This window comes from Balaenoptera borealis, assembly GCF_965194805.1.
Source record: "Balaenoptera borealis genome assembly, chromosome: 2".
NCBI classification, from domain to species: domain Eukaryota; kingdom Metazoa; phylum Chordata; class Mammalia; order Artiodactyla; family Balaenopteridae; genus Balaenoptera; species Balaenoptera borealis.
Window position 1 is genome coordinate 62,216,384 of NC_138867.1, and position 25,401 is coordinate 62,241,784.

A 25,401-nucleotide genomic window follows, 5' to 3' on the forward strand; every position below is an offset into this window, starting at 1 on the left:
GGAAGTCTCTGCCAAGTACCGACGATAACTGCAGCGAGCTCGGGTCTGGGCTTTTTGCCATTTAGGAAAGGGGAGGGATGGGGATGGACAACGCTGGCTGGCTCCCTAGGAGTAATTAAGGGTTAAAGGTAGTTTTCGGCCTCGCGATCTGAGCGTTCCAGCCCTTTGCATTCCGATACAGCTCCTTAGCGGCTGGCGCACCTGGGGCGGCGGAGGCGGGGCCACAGCGTGCGGCGCGGCGGCCGGGGGCGGGGCCGGGACGCCCGGTCTTCGAACCGCAGAGCCGAGCGTTGCGTTCCGGCCCCGGGGCGTGGCCTCGCGCAGGTACGTGGAGCTTCTCGAGTTTCACTGAAACTTTTCCAGCTCCGGGGAGGCGTGCGCAGAGGCTCCAATTAGGGGCAGGTGGGAGCGTGGCTTTCTCTCCTAGCGGCGAGTGGGACTCTGAGTTTCGAATCGGTGGCGGCGAATTCCCCGCCCGCCGGGTGTCGGGGCTGCTGGAAGGATGCGAAGCCTGAGCGCGGCGTGGCTGCTGGGGGGCGTCATCCTGCTGGGGACCTCTGCCTCCTGCAATCGCACCGTCCCAGGTGAGAAACTTGGCCAAGGAGGGCTCGTGCGGCTACGGAGCGGGGGTCCTGGGCACCATGGGCGGGTAGAGGAAGAGGGGCAGGTGCGCGAAGGGTGTTCTGCCGCCGCCGCCAACTCCTCCCGACATCCCGCAGCCTCCTCTCGGCGGCTTTGAAGGGGGATCCCTGCGCCCGGGGAGCAACCAGCTGGGACAAGCGGGAGAGGCTGAAGTCTACGGAGGGGAAAGGAGGGAGCGGAGTGCTGGCTTCTACGGAGTACCCAGAGGGCTTAGCCTCGCGGGCCCGGGTGGGTTTCTTCGCAAACACGAAAGTCCTTAAGGAGCATTTCGCACACCCTTGAGACTCTTCCGGGCTGGTCCTGCGGGACCCGCGGAGTTAGCGAGTTGATGGCCCAGAGCGGGGTGGCGTGGGTGGGAGCCCGCGGCCTGGGAACTTTCTGCCTCGCTTTTTGCAGCCTCCTTCCACTTTTGGAGGCCACTCTTTGGGGTCGGCCCACGGCGTTCAAGACGCCCCCGGGGCCTGCAGCTCCTCTGGCACAGGGCACAGCCGGGGTGTGGAAGTCAGGGCCGGACCCTGCTGGGTTCTTGGGGTGACGAGCGCTCATCCCGAGGTTTAGGCCAGTTGGGCGGATTAATGAATGGAACTTCTTCGACCCTGCTTTACATTCGACCAAGTGACCTTACGGCCCTGCGTTTCCCCGCCCTTCGGTGCCATGCTGGCTGCCGCTCAGGTCTGTAGGCCGGAGGCTGCCCGCCCCAGGAAGGGAACAGCACGGGAGCCGTCCCTGGCGGCGCTCAGGTGCCAGTTTGTGCGCCGCAGCCGGGTTCCACGGGTGTGCTGCCCTGGATGTGCTCGAACTTGTTCGGCTGCGGGTGGAGCCGCCCGGGCTGAGCAGGCCTCCGAGGGCGTAGGCGCTGTTAAGCCTGGTGTGGCACTGCTGTGATGCTAAAGGACGCCCCGCTGTTTGGGGCAGCCAGGGTAGCCTTAAAAGGGAAGTTTTAATTTCCCTGCGAAATTTGCAGACCTGTTGTAAAAGGCAGGTTCTCACTTTTATCCTCTTCATAAAGACATTGTAAAAGAGCAAGTCACCGTGAATTTGAATTAGACGGAAGAATGTGATTCTTTTCCCTTTGGAGTTACAGCAAAGGGTATTTTGGTGGATACTTGAAAACTGCAGCCCTGGTACACATTATATTGACAGCACTACCGAATGTAAAATAGTTGGCTGGTGGGAAGCAGTCGCATAGCACAGGGAGATCGGCTCGGTGCTTTGCGATGACCTAGAGGGGTGGGATAGGGAGGATGGGAGGGAGGCTCAAGAGGTAGGGGATATGGGGACATGTGTATGCATATGGCCGATTCTCTTTGTTGTGCAACAGAAGCTAACACAGTATTGTGAAGCAATTATATTCCAATAAAGATGTATTAAAAATTAAAAAAAAACAACAAGAATAAAGGCATTTATTTATTTCCAGGAAGTACTGAAACTGTGATGCACGCATGTCCGTTTACCCTTATGTTTTAAACTTATAAACTTAAAATTTAGGAGCAAAGCTTAGTATGTGCAAACATTTTTTAAAAAAACTATGTGGATGTTGATGATTCATCTGTTTTATGATTCAAACGGTTCCTATAGGAAGCTTGCCCGAGTGTCTGGCTTGTTCTTGTTTACAAAGTGAGGGGCTGGAGCTGGGGGGATTCCTGAAGTATAAGGGGGACTTACTTTAACAACAACAAAAATCAAGTTACTTGTTAACCAGAGCTATTTAATATTGCACTTTTTTTTTTCCTCCACATACTTTTACTCCTTTGCAGGGTAACTGTCCTAAAGGGTCAGTTAAGTAACAGCGAGACTTTAGGTAGATGGAGCTTTCCTCACAACTTGAAGCTAGATTGATTTTGATTAAGAAAGAGGGCAGGGCTTCCCTGGTGGCGCAGTGGTTGAGAATCTGCCTGCCAATGCAGGGGACACGGGTTCGAGCCCTGGTCTGGGAAGATCCCACATGCCGCGGAGCAACTGGGCCAGTGAGCCACAATTACTGAGCCTGCGCGTCTGGAGCCTGTGCTCCGCAAGAAGAGAGGCCCGCGCACCGCGATGAAGAGTGGCCCCTGCTTGCCACAACTAGAGAAAGCCCTCGCACAGAAACGAAGACCCAACACAGACATAAATAAATAAAATAAAATAAAATAATTTTAAAAAAGGGCATCACCAGTGTTTCTGCCCGTTAGCACCTGTCTTTGCTTACCCCCTTCGGTTCGACCCTAAGGTGTGCCCCTCAGTTTGCAGCAGGACACATCCTAGGTTTGATTTTTCTTCCCCAAGGTTTTTCCCCAAAAGACTGCCTTATGAAAGGGAACTCAGCCTAGAGTGTAACCTTCTCATTTTACAGATAAGGGCCACTGAATTGAGGAGTGAGGGGCAAGGAAAACTGTCCATCACGCCCCTGCTTTCTTTCTGATCACAACAGTAATCGATAGTTATTTCTGTAAATATGTTTCATCTGTCTCCCCACTAGATCACATACTCCAGGAGGCCAGGGACCCCTAGCGGCACCTCCATCACCACGATCCAGCACAGTCTCATTCCCTAAAGGACATCAGTAAATAAATAGCAAATGAAGAATGAAGTGAAGGGACTTGCCCAGAGTGACCTGGCGGTTGATGGCAGTTCAGCATTTAAGTCAGCTTCTTTCAAGCGCTTACTTCTTTCCACCATGTCACGAACCTGAGAAGTCCCCTGTAATGCAGTCATTCCATTTTTCTTTTGGAGACTGAAACTTGTGTTCTTTTTGTAATTGGTTTTTAATTATACAAGCTGTATGTGATCACTGTAAAGGAAAAATGAGTCCAAAAAAGGGGTTGCACTAATTAAATCACCCTCAGTACCCAAAGCACTGCTAACATTTTGGTTTCTAGCCTTTCTCATGCTTTCATACATCCATGCATAAAATACATATTCACAGAGAAATTTTTTTTGTACAAGTATGTGTTTATATAAACATCAGTAGCATATCAGTAAATATAAAACATTTTTAATGACTCTAAAATGTTGTCAATGGATGTATCATAATTTTTAATTGGTCCTCTGTTGATAGACACATGGGCTATTTCCAGTGTTTTGTAATAAGATAGAACACATAGAACATGAAGATGGGACTTTAAATTTGTGTTTGGTCGCCTTCCTGGCCTTGTAGTTACTAATTAACCGTGATAAGCAATGTTTTAGTGAAGTCTGTGTTTGCCTTTCTTATGGTTTTATTAGCTGGACAAGTGTTGAGAGGAAAACAGTTCATCCTGAAAGAACACGAGAAAGTTGACTAAAGTGTACCTAGAGAAGGGGTACCGAGCAACTGAAGCTTTTATTTTTTTTGATCTGTGCTCCCAAAGGTTGGAGCAAAAGAAGATTTGGGGTGAGGAGGATAGTAGGGGAAAGAACACAAGAGGAGAGTTTAAACAAAGTAGCTGCTCTGTACTTGCTTTGGTTGGGAGGGTGGGCAACAGGAGGACGCTTAATATAACAAAGAACAGGTAGCGTTTTAAAGTTAAAAGTTTTCCATGCATTTTTTCCCCCAAATTGTACAAATCAGAAGAGTTAAAAAGAAAGCGAAACATCCCCTGTTCTCTCCCCTCTTCACTCTCAATAGACTTCTCTATGCAGAAATATATGTATTTTGTAACAATAGAAGGATCATACTGTACATTCTGTCCTACAGTTATTTTTTTTTCTAACCTAGTAGATCTATTCATGGTCAGTATAAAAAAAATCTGTCCATACCTGTGTAGAGGGAATATTATTCATTGTATAAATGCCATAAATTATTGAACTAGCCTTTTTTGTTTTTCGATGGTCATTGAAACTAACATTTTTGTTTTACCATGGTAAACAATATTCTAGTAAATATTCTTGTACATAGTGTTTTTGTGCACTTTAGCTAGTATATGTGCAGGACAAATTCCTAGCAATAAATTGATGAGTCATAGGGCAAGCACACTGAAAATTTTGACGTTTTTGCCAAATTGCCCTCCAAATAGATTGTACCAATTTACACTCCTTTGAAAAAGTAATCCAAACAACATAGAGGGGTGTGAAGTAAAAAAAGTAAGCTTTCCCCTCTCCATCCATTTTACTCTATAGAGATGGCCATTGTTTATAGTTTAGTGGGTATTTTTCTAGACTTCAGATTTGCAAACAAATTATAATTTTGTTATATAGATGGAAGCATGTTATTCCACCAGTTGCTTTTTTTCAATGGACATATTGTGACTATCTTTCCATTTCAATGCTTATTAAATAGTGTAGTGTCTGCTATTAATGCTAGGGACTGTGCTGAGGATATGGTAAGTTAGGAGTGGTGGTTGATGAACGTTGCTTATTTCCTGTTTGTTTGTATTGGGGTGGGGGGATGCTGCCTTGAGCATCAGTGGGTGCGTATTCTTGTGTACTTGGGCAAGTATTGTTGATTACAGGTCCCAAATGGAGAATGCTTTTGTGTGTTTAAACTTTACATGTGTTTAAACTTCATATGTACATTTAATTTCATCTTCACTCTGTAAAATAGAAATGATTTTGTCTGGTAAACAGATGGGTTATAGAGTTGGAAGCTGGAATAGCATCAGTTCTAGACAAGTTCTGTGAGTTTGGGTGACTGGGATAGGATACTGTACAAGGTAAAAGTCTGTGCACTGTGCTGAAAGGGCTTCAGGGAACTTTGAGCAGCATCTTGACATTTACCAGTGTTAGAACTGACCAGTGTTATACCAAGCAGCAGGCTGGTTGTGTGCTCTGCCACTGGTACAATGAACATAGCTAATATGACTGGTATTTCAGATTGAGATCATTCAAGGTTGTATGTTGGAATATTCTCAGGAAATTTTTCTTTCTCTCTCTCTCTTTGAATCCTTCCCTAATTTTTTGTAGTATTTCTTGCTCTTCCCCCCCCCCCCTTTATTTTAGTATTCTTATTTAAAATAGATTTTTATCCCTCTTTACATGAACCTTCCTGACCTGGCATGTGTTTATTTTTATGGAAAACTTTAGACATTTGAAAGTAGAATATTACAGTGAATCCCAGGTACCCCTCACTCAGCTTTAATAATGATGCCCCAGCCTCCTTCCTGCCCTCCTTCCTGTGTTATTCTTTAACAGCTTTAAGATATAATTTGCAGACCATACAATTCACCTATTCCAAGTCTACAATTCCGTGCATTTTAGAATATTCACAGTTGTCTATCCATCACCACAATCAACTTTAGAATATTTTTATTACCCCATAAGAACATCCCACTCCCCCCCACCCCCCCGCTCTTAGGCATCATCCCCCAATTTGCCCCATTCCCCAGCTCCTGGCAACCACTAATCTACTTTTTGTCTGGATTTGCCTATTCAGGGCATTTATTATAAATGGAATCATACAATACATATTCCTTTGTGACTGACTTCTTTCAAAAGCATAATCTTTTCAAGGTTCATCTGTATTGTAGCGTGTATCAGTTCTTCATTTCCTTTTATTGCTAAATAATGTTCCATTGTATGCGTATACCACATTTCGTCTACCCATTCGTCAGTTGATGGACATTTTGTTATTTCTGCTTTGGGGCTTTTATGAATAATGCTGTTATGAACATTCCTGTATAAGTTTCTGTGTGAACACGTGTTTTCATTTGTCCTGGGTGTATACTTAGGAGTCGGAATTGATGGGTCATATGGCAACTCTATGGTGAGCCGTTTCAGGAACTGCCAAATTATTTTGCACAGTGACTACATCGCTTTACATTCCCACCAGCAGCATCTGAGGGTTCCCCTCCTCGTGTTATTTTGAAATAAATCCAGATGTAATTTCATCTTAAGATATTTCAGTATGTATTCATAAAAGATGGCAATTTCCTTTTCAAACATCACCACATAATAACCACTGACAAAAATTGTGTAATATAATCAAATAGTCAGTGTTCATATTTCTAATTGTTTCATAAGTGTCATAAATACTATATTAATAGTTCGTTTGAATCAGGATCCAAACAGGGTCCACACATTACATAAGGTTAATATTGTCTTGTAAGTCTTTTAATTTATGAGCCCTACCTCCACACCTCTTCTTGGTTTTTGCTTTGTAATTTATATTTTGAAGAAATGAGCTTCTTATCCTGCAGCAGTTTCCACAGCCTGGATTTTGCTAACAACATTCTTATGTTATTTAATATGTCCTAGTGTCCCCTTTATTTCTATTAATTTGGCAGTTGGATCCAGAGGCTTGTTCAGATGAGGGTTCATTCGTTCGTTTGTTTGTTGCAAGATTACTTAATAGGTACTTCTTCCCTGCGGAGGCAAATAACGTCTGGTTATCATTTTTGTGATGTGGGTAACTCCGGACAATCAATACTTAGATTTTCTTCCCTTTTATAAAGCAAGTTATGTAATTTTGTTTGTTTGTTTTGGTACCAAGGGAAAAAATTGAGTCTTTTTGTGGTAATTAGAAAATCTTGGTGGCTCCATTCTGCAGAAACACAGTCTGACTCATTGACTTGGTCTCTGGTGGGCTGTTTCTGGGGTGGGTGTCCCAGCTCTCTGAATGGAAGAATCCTCAGAACAGGGGTCCACTGTCCAGTCACCAGCTTTGCCCCACCTGCCTCTCCGGAGAGCCGGTAACCGCTTTTCAAACCAATGGAGAATTTATAGGATTCTCTTACACCTCTGAAAGTCTTCCAGAACATGTTAATATTAATACAAATAAATATATAAATTATTAGAGGAGGGGCTAGTTCAAAGGGGGGGGGGTTAAAATGGTAAAATTTTACATTTAAAATTTTCTGTTTGAGAACACACGTGTGGAATCCGCACAGGTTAGGTTGGTCTCAGTAGACTCCAGCGCGTAACCTCACGTCGGTCTCCGAGGCTCAGTGTGATATAGGGGTTAGAACCAGGGAGTCTAGAAACAGACTGCCTTGGGTTGAATCCTGACTTTCCTACCTAACAACTGTTCAGCCTTGGAAAGGTTACTCAATTTTTTCAAGCTTCAGTTTATGCATCTAGAAAATGCGGCTCTAATAATAGTACCTCCTCATAAGGTGTTGTGAAAGTGAAGTAAGCTAATACACGTAAAGTGTTGAAAGCAACGCTGGACGCACGATATGAGCCCTTATTAAGCGCGGGTGCTTGTTGGTATTAAGGTGGTTTTATTTTGCAGGGCTGTACTCCTGGAATCCCCTGCCGGCGTGTGTGGTTTGGGTACTAACTGGGCCAGACTAGAGCTCTAAAGACATGAGCTGGGCTCTTGATTCTTCTTCCTTTCCTTCATCGGTAGGGCTAGCTGAGCTTTTCAATCCACCCCAGGTGCTAGGTCCAGGGCTCTGCCAGGGACCATGGGGATAAGGAAATTAGGAATTAAGGATGAAGGAATTAGGACAGTCCTGGAATTAAACCTGTAATCTCACACAGCGACTCTTGCCATTTTGGCTCCTGGAGCGAGTTCCACAGACATTACCAGTCTATAAATATGTCGTTACTATTCTCTTGTGGTGTGTAAAATCGGTCACTCTGCTAAACTGGTTGTGAAAAACATGTAAGTGGGTCATGCAATCAATGTAGAAGGTGGTGACTGGATTTTATAAGAATGGAACAGAATACAGTAGAAAGTATTAGAGTGTACCCTGCACAATAAAGCTAATTATTTTGTGAAACTTTTTTTCCATTATGGATATATGTATCAGAACTGGGTTACCATATAGAATATGTTTCTTACTGTGGGTTATGGTCAAGCTTTGAAGAACACTGTAATACGTAGGAATATTATTTTATTTTTTAAATTTAAAAATAATTCATGCTCTTTTGAAAAAATTATAAAAGAAATTGGAACAAGAGATGAGTTTCTCCTAAGTGTACTAACTTCCTGTGGCTGCCATAACAAATTGCCACACGCTGTTGTTTTCAGTTAGTAAGACCTTATTTTCTCACAGTTCTGGAGGTCAAGAGTCTGAAATCAAAGTGTGGGCACCTCTCAAGGCTCTAGGGGAGACTCCGTTCCATGCCTCCTCCAGCTACTGGTGGCTGTTGGTATTCCTTGGCATTACTTAGCTTGTTCCTTGGCTTTACTCCAATCTCCGCCTCCATTTTCACATTGCTTTCTCCTTTCTGTCTTCCTTCTCTCTCAAATCTCCCTCTGTCTTTCTCTTCTAAAGACAATTGTCATTGGACTTAGGACCCACCTGGGTAATCCAGGATGATCTTCCCATCTCAAGATCCTAATTGCATCTACAAAGACCTTTTTTCTAAATAAGGTGAGGATCACAGATTCTAGGGATTAGGACATGGACATCTCTTTTGGGGGGCTACCCACTCTGCTAAATGAAAAGTGAAGTATTGATCTCTACACCCTTTCATCCCACCCTAATCACGGTCACTTCTTAGTTGGGAAGCCTTAAGAGAAGTGAATAATCCTGCTGAACCTGGGTACAAAGGTAGGAGAGGAAAAAATGATGACTAAGCATACAAATTATCAGATAGACTTGTGAGTAGGTTGAACATCCTCCCTGGCATACTGTAGTGCCATGGTGAAGGACTGCTCTTCCCCAGAATTAAAGTCAGATCCTTCCATGTCCTCACATCGTCCCTCACGTTCATCTGCACGTCCGTGAGCAGTTCATTGGCATAGGCTGGCTATGCCATTGGTTTGTGATTTGTAAAGTTTAATTCATAATATGGGGGTGAGAGTGGAAATTGTTAAAGCTTGCCATGTTACTTGCTTAAAAGTCAGAATACAAATTTGTCTGAACAGAAATCATGCACCTATCTGTCCAGTGACCTTGAGGCCGGAAGGCTTGCCTGCCCTCTGGCCTCCATGGGAAGGTCTCCAGGAGGCCCACACAGAAGTGGGGGATCCCTGCCCACGGCTGAGGCTGTCCTTGTGTCTGGAGAGGGACTATCTCTGTGCTCCTGGGAATCTTGCCGTGTTGGACTTTGGGCTAGGGAGTGACAGGCCAGGCTGGATACTGTCTTGCGGCCCCAAGTGAGATAGATGGCCATGATGAGAACAGGTAGGAACTAATGAGTGTGGACAGTTTGTAAAAATAAATTGAAATACGAGATTCGCAGAAATCAATGAGATATTCGAGATTCATAGAAATCAATGTTATATTTTTTGAGATTCATAGAAATCAATGTTATATTCTACACATACTTCCCAACCCTCCCATAAAAAATACCTGCTGTAAAAAAAAAAAAAAAAAAAAAGCAGCAAGCAAACAAATCCAGACCATAGAAATCTCAGTAATTCCATCACCCAAAGAAAGCGCCCATAAGTATTTTGTGTACTCCTCCTGTCTTTTTCCTTTCTCTTCTTTCACACAGCACAGGAAGCTTTCTTCACCTACACTGCTCTGGAGAAAGGCAGGGCTGCCATAACATGCTGTCCATGCCAGTTCTCTCTCAATCCCTTTCAGTTCATTCTGCTTCTGTTTCTCCTCAGCTGCTCTCCTCCTTTCCTCTTGTGCCCAAATTTTCAGGTAACTGTAGCACTTAACAGCACCATCTTGTCCGTGACCTTCGCACCAGCATTTCTGTGGAAACATTGATTTCTGTAATGACCCTTGTCTGCCTTGCCTTTCTTGCGCAGGATCCAGTAGACCCTCTAAAGGAAGAAGTCTCATTGGTTACGTTGATAACTCACCTCAGATCACTGGGAGAGGAGAAACAGTGGAACCAGTCTTTTCTGTGGATGAGTTTTCTGCCTCTGTCCTCACTGGAAAACTGACTACTGTCTTTCTTCCAATTGTCTACGTGATCGTATTTGCGGTTGGTTTGCCAAGTAATGGCATGGCCCTGTGGGTCTTTCTTTTCCGGACGAAGAAGAAGCACCCTGCTGTGATTTACATGGCCAACCTGGCCTTGGCGGACCTCCTCTCTGTTATCTGGTTCCCTTTGAAGATTGCCTATCACATCCATGGCAACAACTGGATTTACGGGGAATCTCTTTGCAAGGTACTCATTGGCTTTTTCTACGGCAACATGTACTGCTCCATCCTCTTCATGACCTGTCTCAGTGTGCAGAGGTACTGGGTCATCGTGAACCCCATGGTGTACCCCATGAAGAAGGCGAGCATTGCCATCAGTGTCTCCCTGGGAATATGGCTGCTGATTCTGCTGGTTACTATCCCCTTATACGTTGTGAAGCAGACCGTCTACATCCCAGCACTTAACATCACGACCTGTCATGATGTTTTGCCAAAGGAGGTGTTGGTGGGGGACATGTTCAATTATTTCCTCTCTCTGGCCATCGGAGTCTTTCTGTTCCCAGCCTTCCTTACGGCCTTTGCCTATGTGCTGATGATCCGGACCCTCCAATCTTCTGCCTTGGATAAAAACTCAGGAAAGAAGAGGCAGAGAGCCATCAAGCTCATCGTCACTGTCCTGGCCATGTATCTGATCTGCTTCACTCCTAGTAACCTTCTGCTCGTGGTGCATTACTTCCTGATTAAAAACCGGGGCCAGAGCCACGTCTATGCCCTGTACGTCGTAGCCCTCTGCCTCTCCACCCTCAACAGCTGCATTGACCCCTTTGTCTATTACTTCATTTCAGAAGACTTCAGGGGTCATGCAAAGAATGCTCTGCTTTGTCGGAACGTCCGTACTGTAAAGCAGATGCAAGTATCCCTCACATCAATTAAATTCTCTAGGAAATCCAGCTCTTACTCTTCAAGTTCAACCAGTGTTAAAACCTCCTATTGAGTTTTCCAGCTCCTCGGATGGAAGTTATGTAGGGGGATTTGGAACCTGATGAACATTATGGGGATGCTTCTGCTGTTTCCCTACCAAGCGGGTTTCACCACATACCATGTATATGCAACACCTCTCAGGATTGCTGGGAGCGGCCCTGTTTGCATAGGGAAAGTCCCCCAAATTAACATAGATGTCAGTTTCAGAATTCCTCTACTCAGGTGCTCCTGGAAACGGAACTGACAGAAGCAGACTTTTCAGAAGGTGGAGAAAAGACAGAAACCCAGTGATTTGCAAAGACTAGTCTTGGCGTGAAGACTAAGTTCTTAGCTAAAACTACATTTTACATCTGGGGTCAGTCACAACCATGTTAGGGCTTCAGGGCCCTCAGAGATGATTGGTGCAATTGACTGGCTTTAAGGATAAGGAAACTAAAGAGGTGAGGGAGCTGCCCAGAATCAGGTTTCCAACCAATGGCAATAAGTTAGGACTGGGCAGTTTTGAATGGTCAGTGGGGTTCTTGTACCACCTCATCAAAATCCTTGTGGATCTTGTTGAAAAATGCAGATTCATTATACTCAGGAATCAGAGCTCAGAGTCTGGGGACAGGGCCCAGGAACCTTCATTTTAACAAGATTTTCATGCACTCCAAACTTTGGGAACTATTGGTCTGGGTACTGCTTCCACTTGACAAGGGGCCATGGCAGTTTTTGAAAAGAGAAGCAAACAGAATGTTGTGTGTCTCTTTTATGTTCAGCTTATAATGAAGTCTGTTTGTTGACTTATTGGGACTTTCAATTATTTATCAATCCTTTGAGCTTTTGTGTGTATCATTATCACTTCAAGGAAAATACAGCAAGGATTTTAAATGTAGAAAAATAAATTTTGTGTAACTCTTTACTGACTTCAATGAAATCTTCAGGTTGTCTGAATAATAGATTGTTTTACAACTAGGAATAGTGTTTACCACTTAGTATTTTAAAAAATTATTGTTGGACTATTTATTGCTAGTTTTGTTGACTTGTTATCAAATATGAAATTATAAAGCCGTCACTGGGTTTGAACCACATCCGTTTGGAGAAGAACTTCTGAAATAGAAGTGATTTGCAATGTATTTAAAGAGGTACTTGACTCCAAGCTGACTTTATACAACTGGTGTATTTGTGACCTTTTAAAATAATTGTTTTATTGTATGATTGATTTATAAATAACACATGACTTATTTTTTACAACTTATCTCTGAATTATGTGGCTTTTGCTTTCATTTTTGTTTTCGAGGGAGGGAGTGAGAGAAGGGAAGCAAAGGCATCACTCTTCCAAGAAGAAATGAAAGTGATTCTCACATCTTATTTTTTACGTAAATAGGGCCATATTATACACATTGCTCTCTGATAATTGTTTTTCTTTTAACCACATTTTAGAATGCTTTCCACGTCTGCATCTATGAATTGACCTCCATTTTTAAAGGATACAGACTACTTAATATTTTGGATATATTGTGACGTTTTAGTCATTTAGTTATTTCCTACCTATGGCTCCTGAAATTGTTTCTCTCTCTCCCACTTTTTTGTTTTTTTTCCTCTTTTAAAACAGTGCTGGGCTTCCCTGGTGACGCAGTGGTTAAGAATCCGCCTGCCAGTGCAGGGGACACGGGTTCGAACCGTGGTCTGGGAAGATCCCACGTGCCGCAGAACAACTGAGCCCACGCGCCAGACCCCATGAGCCACAACTACTGAGCCCGCATGCCATAACTACTGAAGCCCTCACACCTAGAGCCTGTGCTCCCCAACAAGAGAAGCCACCACAATGAGAAGCCTGCGCACCACATTGAAGAGTAGCCCTCGCTCACCGCAACTAGAGAAAGCCCGCGCACGGCAACAAAGACCCAATGCAGCCAAAAATAAAATTAATTAATTAATTAACTAGTAAAAAAAAACAAAACAGTGCCACATTGAACATCTGTGTGTAGACATCTTTGTGAGTATTTCTTTTTTTTTTTTTTTAAGTTATTTTAATTAATTAATTTATTTTTGGCTGCATTGTGTCTTCGTTCCTGCGTGCGGGCTTTCTCTAGTTGCGGCGAGTGGGGGCTACTCTTCGTTGCTCTGCCTGGGCTTCTCATTGCAGTGGCTTCTCTTGTTGCAGAGCACGGGCTCCAGGCACACAGGCTTCAGCAGTTGTGGCTCGTGGGCTCTAGAGCGCAGGCTCAGTAGTTGTGGCTCACGGGCTTAGTTGCTCTGCGGCATGTGGGATCTTCCCGGACCAGGACTCGAACCCGTGTCCCCTGCATTGGCAGGCAGATTCTCAACTACTGCGCCACCAGGGAAGCCCTGTGAGTATTTCTGTAGGATGAGGTCCTGAAAGTAGAATGGCCAGGTCAAAAGTTATCGATGCCCATTTAAAATTTTGGTAACACTTGCCAAATGGCCTTCAGTAATTTATACTTCTACCAAAAAGTATATTTGCACCTATTTCCTGAAATGCTCATCCATCAATCTTTTGAAATGTTACCAATCTGATAGGAAAAAAATCTCACTGTTATTTTAGTTTGTATTGAAGCAGCACAGCTTAGTGGCTGCCAGGCAGGGCTGAGTTCTGACTCCATCATTTCTTTGTTTTGGTTAACTTAGGGAAGATACTTCTCTGTGCTTCAGTTTCCTCATTTGTAAAATGAGGATAATAGTATCTTATAGAGTTATTAGGATTAAATGTTTGGCACATATATGCTCATAAATTTTATGTAGCATTATTACTGTTACTCCCTAACTACTGATGTGATCTCATTTCTGATTTGCCCCCTTTCACTTCAGTGCCAGATACACCCTGCCTTCCTTGCTGGCTCTGCTTTCAGTCTCATAGCAGGCTGTCTCATAGTGGGGTTCCCGTTTTATAGGTGGGAAAGCCAAAGATGGTAGACACAGGATAAAAGGGAGAAGAAACAAATGGCTCTCAGGGGCCCTGCAGATGATCTGTGGGCTCATCCAATGGAAAACATTTTTTTGGTATTTGCTATTTTTTTAAGTGATTTTTTTAAATTAATTAATTTTTTATTTATTTATTTTTGGCTGCGTTGGGTCTTTGTTGCCGTGCGCGGGCTTTCTCTAGTTGTGGTGAGCGGGGGCTACTCTTCGTTGCAGTACGCAGGCTTCTCATTGCGGTGGCTTCTCTTGTTGCGGAGCACGGGCTCTAGGTGCGCAGGCTTCAGTAGTTGTGGCACGTGGGCTCAGTAGTTGTGGCTCACGGGCTCTAGAGCCCAGGCTCAGTAGTTGTGGCGCATGGGCTTAGTTGCTCCGCAGCATGTGGGATCTTCCCAGACTAGGGATCGAACCCGTGTCCCCTGCACTGGCAGGCGGATTCTTAACCACTGCACCACCAGGGAAGTCCCTGCTATTTCTTAATTAGTCATTTTTATAATACATGCTGATGGTTAAAAAAATCAAACTGAATAAAAATATATAAAATAAAAAAATTTACTTCTTTGCTACTCATGCCCATTCTTATTTCTCAGAGGGAACTAATTTTTATAATTTATAGGAAATATATGTATTTTATATGTATGTTATATGTATGTTATACTCTTAAAATAAGAATGAATATGTATGTGTATGTAAATACATATATGTGCATGTATGTGTCAACTTATAAATCAATTCATATGAATCTTCCTCATTATTTTCAGTGCCTAGGTAGTATTCCGTGCACGGGTGATCATAATTTAATCACTACCTATCGAAGAAGTATTTTTCTTGGTTCATTTTCACCAAGTCTGTGAATCTACATTAAGAAGTGTAAAAAAAAAAAAAGATTGGGGAAATAGAATCATGAGTGTTTGTTTGCTAAAGCAAATTCTTTTCCAATCATGTTTGTTTCTTTTGCCTTTGAGGAGTGGCTCACAAAGGTCTTGTTCTACCTGAATCAGGCCCCTGACGGGAGGGAGGAGGAACTCTGAACCTGAGCTTGGAAGTGCCCTGGATATTCTTGTCTTTGCTCTGTGCCCCCAGTCTTAGTGTGCTCTGATTTTTCTAAACTATCTGAATACTTGAATGTTGCACTCCTTTGGCTCCATTGACTAAAGGAGAGCTCTCTTAATTTGAAAGTGAATGTGGATTGTCCCACTGTGGGGGACACATGTTAAACTGGCTTGATTGAAGTTGTTTGGGCATTTCTCTGTATGTCATTTCTGTTGTTTGTAGCAGGACTTTCAGAGGTAATTAATTTCCCAGTTATCAAGATTTCATAAATCCTGGGGCTATAATCTCATCAGTATGCACAGTTTACTGATTACAACTTTGTTCCTGTAGCTTTAACCCTCTGGAGGCCCTTGGAGGACTGGAATGTATTACCAAATCAAAGGTACAGTTCATCATACTGTTCCCTGGTCTCATCGATTAAAATCATGGCTCTGCTGCAGAGCTTGGATGTTGTCTTAAAAAGCGAAGTTTCTGATTTCACACTAGTCAAAGGGATGTGTCTAGTCCATCCCCACTCCTAATTCTGAAGGGGAAAAAAACCAGACCCTGAGGGATCTGGTCCTCCATTTTATCCAAAGCCTTGGAATGTCACTGAGATGGTTGTTTAAATGTAAATAATTGGAGTCACTCAGGTCACACTTTGGAAATGTCTTTTTTTGAGGGAGAGTATGACGAATTCTGTGGTTTGGGTATGAGCTGCCTTTGCCTCTACCTGTTCGTCAATCTGTGGAATATTTCCCAGTGTCTGTCTTTATGGGTGAGAAATTAGGCACAACCAGTTCTGCACCGCCTCCTGCAGAAAACACAGCCCTAGCCTGTGGGCTCCACGAACTCTAGTTAAGCCATCAGCACCCAGCAAGTGTGAGTGGTTCATTCACTCATCCCACAATTATTGCAACATTGTTGCCTTATTAAATGCAAATAATTAAATCAGGATTCCCACATTAGCAACATTCTAACTGTAGGATTAATGTTCTTAGTGAAATTAATCAATATTAAAAAAAAAAATTCCTCCAGTATTTGGGTTAATGGAAAGCCTTTAAAGAAGAGCCTATTCTAAAGCCAGGTCTTGAGAGTGGGAGAAAGTCAAGGAAAACAAAAGGACAAGAAGGCTTAGGAAGGGCCATTATTGTGGCTTCTCTCTTAATATTGTGATGCTTAAACCTTTCAAAAAATAAACCTAAAAATTATAAAAGTAATAAGTGGTTCTTGTAAATAAATCTGAGAATATAAGAGCATATACTGAAAAGTGGACCCATCCACGTCAGAACGTAGTTACTCCCTTTGTGCATCCTTTGAAGTATTTTTTATGCATGAATATGTATAAGTACCTATATGCTTCTTTTTAAAAGTAAAAGAGTTATACTATGTATGTTATTTATGCATAATCAATTTCCTCACAACTTAGTGGCTTAAAGTAACAATAAACATTTGCTAACTGGCGCAGTTTCTGTGGGTCATGAACTGAGGAGCAGTTTAGCCACGTGGTTCTTGCTTGGGATCTCACGAGGTTGCAGTCATCTGAAGGCTTGACTGGGGCTGGAGGATCCACTTCCAGTGTGGCTTCCTCACAGGGCTGGCACGTTGATGCTGGCTGGTGGCAGGAAGCCTTGGTTCCTCTCCATGAGGGCTTCTCCACAGGCCTGCTCAAGTGATCTCATAACACGAAGGTTGACCTCCCCCCAAATGAGTGATCCAGAGAACAAGGAGGACCTGCAATGACCTTTAGAACCTAGCCTCAGAAGTCACACCATCATCTCCACCTTACTCTACTAGTCACACAGACTAACTCCAATTCACTTTGGGAGGGGGCTACACAAGAGCATAAATAGCAGGAGTCGAGGCTCACTGAGGGCCATATTTGAGGCTGGCTACCACCCTGTCCCTGTATATGAACACATCTTGGACATTATTTCCATATCAGCATTTAGAGATTGACCTCATTATTTTATATTTTTTTATTTTAAGGATTTTTAAATTTTTAATTAATTTATTTAATGGCTGAGTTGGGTCTTTGTTGCTGCACGTGGGCTTTCTCTAGTTGCAGCGGGGGCTACTCTTCATTGTGGTGCGCGGGCTTCTCATTGCGGTGGCTTCTCTTGTTGCGGAGCACGGGCTCTAGGTGTGCGGGCTTCAGCAGTTGTGGCTCATGGGTTCTAGAGCGCAGGCTCAGTAGTTGTGGCGCACGGGCTTAATTGCTCCGCGGCATGTGGGATCTTCCCGGACCAGGGGTCAAACCCATGTCCCCTGCGTTGGCAGGCGGATTCTTAACCACTGTGCCACCAGGGAAGCCCCGACCTCATTATTTTAAATGGGTGTATCCATTTTATGGATATGCTATAAGGAATCCTTCAGCTTTTAGGTTGTTTCCAGTTTTTTGCTATACTTGTATTGCTATTCAGGCAATCTTTGGGTGAATATCTTTTTATATTTTTACATACTTGTTCATTCAGTATTCTTCCACCATGTACTATGTGCCAAGTCATGCTCAAGGCAGCGTGGGATATTGTGGAGAACAAAATAGACAAGATCCCTGTTCTCACTGAGTTGACTTTCTGATTGGGCAGAGACCAGAAATAAGAAAAATATCTACTAGTAGTAAATTCTAAGAAGGGGCAAATGCTAAGAATACTAGGGTTTCAGGGAAGGTTTCAAAGAAGGTGAAATTTAAGTTGCAATATAAAGGACAAGAAAGCCAGCCCTGGGAGGATCCCAAGCAAGGGCTTCATGGGAAGGGGTGAGGGGAATAAAAGTATGAGCAAATAGGTTGGAGAGACAGGCAGGTGCTGGGTAACTGAAGGGATTTGTAAGGGAGTAAGGAGCTTGACTTTCATTCTAGGTGGGATGCCATAGGATTGTCTTACTGATAGTCACTGGCTACCACAGGATATGGATTCTAGAAGGGCAAGAGGGAAGCAAGAACAATTAGGGAATTCCAGCAACGCAAGCAAGAGATGATGTCGGCTTGAATTCGGGTGATGATAGAGATAGAAGGGAACTAATTTGGGCTGCGTTTTGAAGGTAAAGTCAACAGATGTGAGGAAAAGAGAAATCTAGGAATCGAAGATCATACTTAGATTTTTTTCTCAGTGGATAATGATGAAATAATTAGGCGTGAGCAAGTTTGGAGTTTGAAAGTCAAGAGTTCTATTTTGGCCAGGACATCTTGAGTTTGAGATGCCTGTCAGACATCCAAGTAGAACCGTTGAGTAGGACATTTGGATATCTGAGTCTGGAATTTTCACTGATCAGGGTGAGAGATCCAGATTTGAGTCTTTGCCATATCACTAGCACTTTTAAAGTAAAGGACTTAGATATTCTAGGCAAGAGGATAGATGAAGAGAAGGGGGCCTGGGACAAAGGCCTTTGACACTTAAAGCTTTTCAAGCAGAAAAGGAGCCAGTAAAAGAGACTGAGAAGGACTGGCCACTGGAACAGAAAGTCAAGAGAATCTGTTCTGGGGGAAGCTGAGGGCATGAAGGAGAGAGGGGTCAATCACAGGAAATATTACTAGAGGTCAAGTGAGATAAGAACAGAGAAGTGACTATTGGATCTTATCACATGGAGAATGTTGGTGTCCTTGACAAGACCATCAATCTGTATGGTGTGGTGGGGAGAGGAAGCCAGAAGGTTCAAGAAAGAATGAGAAGTAAGGAAGTGAATGCAGTGATGACAGATAATCCCGACAATCCCGTACAGCAAGTTTAATTGCAAAAGGGAGCAGAGGAATGTGGGGCAAGAGAGGCACTGAGAGTGATTCTGTTATCTTTTTTTTTTAAAAAAACACTTTTTGGCCAGGCCACGTGGTGTGCAGGATCTTAGTTCCCTGACCAGGGATCGAACCTGCACCCCACTGAAGTGGAAGTGGAGAGATTTAACCACTGGGCCACCAGGGAAGTCCCTCTGTTATCTTTAGAATGTGGCGATGGGAGTGATCCAATAGAGAGCAGAGAGATACTGATGGTGGGAGAGACTTTGAATATACTGTATTTCTAGAAGTAGAATTCCTGGGTCAAATGGTATGTATCATTTTGATCATGATTAATTGCCCTATTGAGATGGCATACCAGTTTACACACTTGTCAACAGTGTGTGAATGTCTTTGCCTCACACTGTTGTAAACACAGAGTTTTCACAGTCTTAAATATTTGCCTATCTAAACTTCACAAATTTTGAGTGTAATGGTCATGCAGAACTATGAGCATCTTGGGAGAAATGAAACTGTGTCTTTCCTCCTTTATTTATTTTGGGCATATTCTTCTCCTGCCAATCTTCACCACTAAAGCAGTGCCACTTGAAAGGTGCTAGCTTTGGGGAAATTTGGTCCCATTTCTCTTTGTATTGTCTCTGAGAGGAAACCGAAAGTATTCTTCTGGGTGGGTTGCAGAAAACTCCTGTTCCATTTGGGACCTCCTTTGTTCTAGAAAGTCCTCTATCATTCTTTCACAGAGAATAGGAGGGCATGGCTGCAGCCCATCCACCTGGTACCTAATAGCTTGGAGTCTGAGCCCTGGGCCCTGGCCAGCTCACCTGCAGATGAGGGATTAATTCTCAGCATCGCCAGGTCTTGGCTGTCATCTGAGTACCTTACTCCAGCTTCAGCATGTAGCCTGGGGTGAATGACTTCAGTGCATAGAAGAGTTTAATTAGAGCTTCTATGTGGCACTGGCTAGACTTAATTACCTAATCCCAAGAGAGTAGTTTAGCCAAGATCTTGTGTTCTGAGCTCTTTCAGAAGCTACCTGGCCACTTGGAGGGGACCGTATCTAGTTCTTTTTTTTTTTTTTTTTTAAACACTATACATGGAAGTGGGAGATGAGTCACATTTATTTTACCACATCTCTGATTTTTAATTTAATTTTTATTTATTTATTTATTTATGGCTGTGTTGGGTCTTCGTTTCTGTGCGAGGGCTTTCTCTAGTTGTGGCAAGCGGGGGCCACTCTTCGTCGCGGTGCGCAGGCCTCTCACTATCGAGGCCTCTCTTGTTGCGGAGCACAGGCTCCAGACGCGCAGGCTCAGTAACTGTGGCTCACGGGCCCAGTTGCTCCGCGGCATGTGGGATCTTCCCAGACCAGGGCTCGAACCCGTGTCCTCTGCATTGGCAGGCGGATTCTCAACCACTGCACCACCAGGGAAGCCCTGTATCTAGTTCTTATTGGTGACAGACAAATTTTCCCTCCAACTAAAGATTTTTGTAGATGGGAGGTTTTGTTTAAAATATAGCTGATTTATCAGAATTTATGGTTTAAAAAGAATTGCAGGGCAAGGAGGGAAATGATAATATTTATTCCAATGATAGTTTTAGTTTCTGTTAATTAAAACTAGAAGCTTTTTTTTTTTTTTTACTTTTTAAAAATTTAATAATTATGGAGAATTTTGTACCCACACAGAAGATGACTGAATTGTATAAGGAAGCTCTAGGTCCGTGTACCCATCACTCAGTCCCAACAACCATCAACCCTTCAATTCTGCCCCATTCAACACCGCCCCCTTTATTCCGAAGCAAGTCTCAGAAATCATATTATTTCACTTGTAAATGTTTCAGTGATTCTAAAAGAAAAGGAGTTTAAAAATCATACCTTAAAAATAAGCAATTCTTTAATATCAAATATTCTGTCAGTGTTCAAATTTCTACTTGTCTCAAATGTCATACTGGGTTTTTTTTTTAGTTAAAAAAAAAAAACCCCAGAATCCAAATAAAGGTCACACACTGCAATTGATTAATGTCTTTTAAGCCTCTTAATTTATCTTTTTTTTTGTTTTCCTTCTTGCAATTTATTTGTTGAAGAAAACAGGTTATTTCTTGGGAGATTTTCCCACAGTCTGAATTTTGCTAACTGCACTCCACTGGCTATTTAAAAAGCCTACCGCAGGAGAGAAAAGACTCTTTTGACCCAAGAACTCTGATTATACATCCGTTCATTTTGCACTTTATGGGAAGCAACTAGGAATACTAAAATCTTTATCACTTTGCTCTTCTATGTAGGGATCTTAATGTGCTCCTAAGGACAGGGAAGAGAGCAGGCCCCAGGCCACCGTCCACATCTGGCTGGCTGTGCCTGGGAATTCCACTCTGACAAGACCCATCATTAACTGACAGTGTGGACATTTCACATGTGCTTTCTGCTCCCACACATTCATTCTGGCCTCCCTAGAATGTCCATCATTCTTTAAATCTACAGTTTGGAGCTTTTAATTTTCTTTCTTCAGGTGGGCTGGAATAGTTATTTTAGAAAGAGAGATGTTTCAGTCTCCAGAGCCTATCCTGGAGTTTTTTCTTTCAAGATACTCTTGTGTGTGTTGGACCCTTTCCGACCTGTGTCTGCCCCTCTCTTTTCTTTTGAGTGGTGATTCTCTAGGCCAAGAGCGATCTTAGGCCCGGGGCTGATGGTCCAGGATGCCCCGTGCTGGCTGGTCTGAGGAGAAGCATGAATGGCTTCTGCGTCTTCTTGAGAGTGGTATTCAACTGGCATCTGGGAAGGCATGAGCAAAATTAAATAAAATCTCCTGAGCAGATCTAGGGAGGCCAAGCCACACCTTGAAGGTTCTTCTGGATCTTTCAGCTTGGACAGGAATATGACACCTGAGTGTCTCGAGATGAGGTGGGAGTGAAGCAGGAGGCCAGGATGGTCACAGGAGCCAGAAGGAAACTAACTGTGCAGGGCAAGGGGCCCATCAGAAGCCCAGGGCTCTGAGCCACTATCAGCCCCTCCCTCGTTTTTCTCTCTCTCTTTTTCTTTCTCCTTGTGGCCAAGGTAACCAGGACACCTTTTACACAGGAAGCCCCATGGTAACCACCCTCTGACCTTTTTTTTGTCCTCCCCAACCCCTGCTTTATGGCCCAGAGCTCTCCTTCCTCAAACTTCAACCTCTAGAGTTAGAAACCAGAATCTTACACTTTTTTCTTTCTTTCTTTCTTTTTTTTTTTTTTAACCTTAAAGCTGCCTTCTGGGGAGATGAGGTAAGGAGAATGTTCTTATCTTGATTTCAGGGGGTGGAGATGACAAGTTTCCTCCAGAGAGCTAATTCTGGAGCCCTGGGTGGGAATCACCCAGGTCTCAGGAAATCTTTGTGGCTGTGGAGTCCAGGCTCAGGATGTGGCAGGTATGTTGTTTGTTATCAGGAGAGAAAACAGGCAGAGCTGTTAATTTATGACTTAGAGCCCATAAATCTCTGAGTAAACAGAATGCGAAGGTTCTGAGTCTCCCACGAAACTGCTTGAGATAGACCCCCCCCCCACCAGCGCCCCCCAGTGGTGAAGAGCAAGTACTCTGGAGCCAGATGAACTGGGTTCAAGTCCTCACTTCACCAACAGTGACTGAGAAAATTACTGATTTCTCAGTGCTTCAGCTTAATGGGCTGTAAGACAGGGCTAGTGATTCTTCATACGATTTCTGAGGATGAAATGAATGAATTCATTTAAACTGTCTAGAATGGTACTTGGCCAGAGTATGTGCTGACTAATATTAGCTACTATTATTTTCCTTTAATCCAGTTCCTGTGCAGGGACAGGGGAAAGCATGAGGTGATATGGGAACACTAGGAGGGCGTGAACATTCGAGGGAGCTGAGGGGTGTCAGGGAGGCTTCCTTGGAGGACTAGTGCCTGAGCTGGGTAACTGAGCATCCCAGGAGCAGCGTGTTATGTGTGGGGCAGATGGGGCAGGTGAGATGGGTAGGAGCTCCTCACAGAGCTTAGGCTTAACCTGGAAAGTGTGGGGACCCCCCATGAGGTTAAGGTAGGGAGAAGGTCAGGTGTGCCTCCCAGCAGCTGGTGGAGGCTGAGTTTGAAGAAAGGCAAAGTGGGTACAGGAGGTGAGTCTGGTCTCCTACAGTAATTCAGGCCAGAAATGGCAAGGGCCTGAATCTCCGTGCTAGGGTTGGAGAGGAGGGGATGGGGGACTCAGGAGGTAAAGCCTAACAGTGATTGAATGAGAGGAGGAGGGACCAGAAACAGCATGACACTCAGGTTTCTGGCTTATGCTATCAGGTGAATGGGGGTGTTGCTGCTGACTGAGACAGCAAACAAAGGAGGGGCTGTCTGGATCCTCCAGAGGAGGAATGAGGGGGTAAGGGAGTGAAAATGTTCAATTCAATCTGGTGTGACTAAGGCATTTGAGATGCCTATGTGCTGTCTAAGGGGAGATGTCCTGTAGTCAGTTTATTTATACTCTGCTGTGTCCCAGGTAGAATTTAAAGTGATATATAAGGATACATAAAGTAGAGGCAAATATTATAAATTAAGTAGAAGTGAAAGAAGAGAAACAAGAGTAGAATGTAAAACTGAGGAAGGAGGGAGGTTGATACAAAATACACAGCAGAAAGCAGAAGTCACAAGCTGACTGGATTCAGCTGACCTCTACTGTTTGTGTTGGCCTGCAGTCTAATGTTTCTCTGTTTATTTTTGGTTGGGCTTTTTGATTTTTGCTTTTTTGGAGTGTAGTCTTAAAATCCAGGAGTTCCCAAAAATTAGGATTTCTGGATTTGTCTAAAAATATTGGAAGTTCTGGGAGCTCTGAGCCGTATTCTAATGTGGCAACAATTATCTGCATCTAAGGAGCAGTCACAGTTTTTTTTTTTTTATTAGTTTTCTTTTTTTTTTGTCTTTTTGTTTTTTATACAGCAGGTTCTTATTAGTCATCCATTTTATACACATCAGTGTATACATGTCAATCCCAGTCTCCCAATTCAGCACACCACCATCCCCACCCCCACCCCCCCGCGGTTTTCCCCCCTTGGTGTTCATACGTTTGTTCTCTACATCTGTGTCTCAACTTCTGCCCCGCAAACCGGCTCATCTGTACCATTTTTCTAGGTTCCACATACATGGGTTAGTATACGATATTTGTTTTTCTCTCTCTGACTTACTTCACTCTGTATGACAGTCTCTAGATCCATCCACGTCTCAACAAATGACTCAATTTTGTTCCTTTTTATGGCTGAGTAATATTCCATTGTATATATGTACCACAACTTCTTTATCCATTCGTCTGTCGATGGGCATTTAGGTTGCTTCCATGACCTGGCTATTGTAAATAGTGCTGCAATGAACATTGGGGTGCATGTGTCTTTTTGAATTACAGTTTTCTCTGGGTATATGCCCAGTAGTGGGATTGCTGGATCATATGGTAATTCTATTTTTAGCTTTTTAAGGAACCTCCATACTGTTCTCCATAGTGGCTGTATCAATTTACATTCCTACCAACAGTGCAAGAAGGTTCCATTTTCTCCACACCCTCTCCAGCATTTATTGTTTGTAGATTTTTTGATAATAGCCATTCTGACTGGTGTGAGGTGATACCTCATTGTAGTTTTGATTTGCATTTCTCTAATGATTAATGATGTTGAGCATTCTTTCATGTGTTTGTTGGCAATCTGTATATCTTCTTTGGAGAAGTGTCTATTTAGGTCTTCTGCCCATTTTTGGATTGGGTTGTTTGTTTCTTTAATATTGAGCTGCATGAGCTGTTTATATATTTTGGAGATTAATCCTTTGTCCGTTGATTCATTTGCAAATATTTTCTCCCATTCTGAGGGTTGTCTTTTCATGTTGTTTATGGTTTCCTTTGCTGTGCAAAAGCTTTTAAGTTTCATTAGGTCCCATTTGTTTATTTTTGTTTTTATTTCCATTTCTCTAGGAGGTGGGTCAAAAAGGTTCTTGCTGTGATTTATGTCATAGAGTGTTCTGCCTATGTTTTCCGCTAAGAGTTTTATAGTGTCTGGCCTTACATTTAGGTCCTTAATCCATTTTGAGTATATTTTTGTGTATGGTGTTAGGGAGTGTTCTAGTTTCATTCTTTTACATGTAGCTGTCCAGTTTTCCCAGCACCACTTATTGAAGAGGCTGTCTTTTCTCCACTGTATATTCTTTCCTCCTTTATCAAAAATACGGTGACCATATGTGCGTGGGTTTATCTCTGGGCTTTCTATCCTGTTCCATTGATCTATATTTCTGTTTTTGTGCCAGTACTGCCTTGATTACTGTAGCTTTGTAGTATAGTCTGAAGTCAGGGAACCTGATTCCTCCAGCTCAGTTTTTCTTTCTCACGATTGCTTTGGCTATTCAGGGTCTTTTGTGTTTCCATACAAATTGTGAAATTTTTTGTTCTAGTTCTGTGAAAAATGCCATTGGTAGT

At 43.2% G+C, this 25,401-nt stretch overlaps 2 protein-coding genes across 2 annotated transcripts in view; both read left to right on the forward strand.

The window, feature by feature from the left end:
- CRHBP (corticotropin releasing hormone binding protein) overlaps positions 1-25,401 on the forward strand; it is a 481,877-nt gene that overhangs the window by 113,713 nt on the left and 342,763 nt on the right. The window lies entirely within an intron of this gene.
- On the forward strand, positions 245-23,968 carry F2RL1 (F2R like trypsin receptor 1). The gene is made up of 2 exons (XM_082378318.1): positions 245-584; positions 10,193-23,968. Exons 1-2 carry the CDS (start codon positions 503-505, stop codon positions 11,302-11,304), a joined length of 1,194 nt encoding a protein of 397 aa, XP_082234444.1. The 5' UTR covers positions 245-502; the 3' UTR covers positions 11,305-23,968.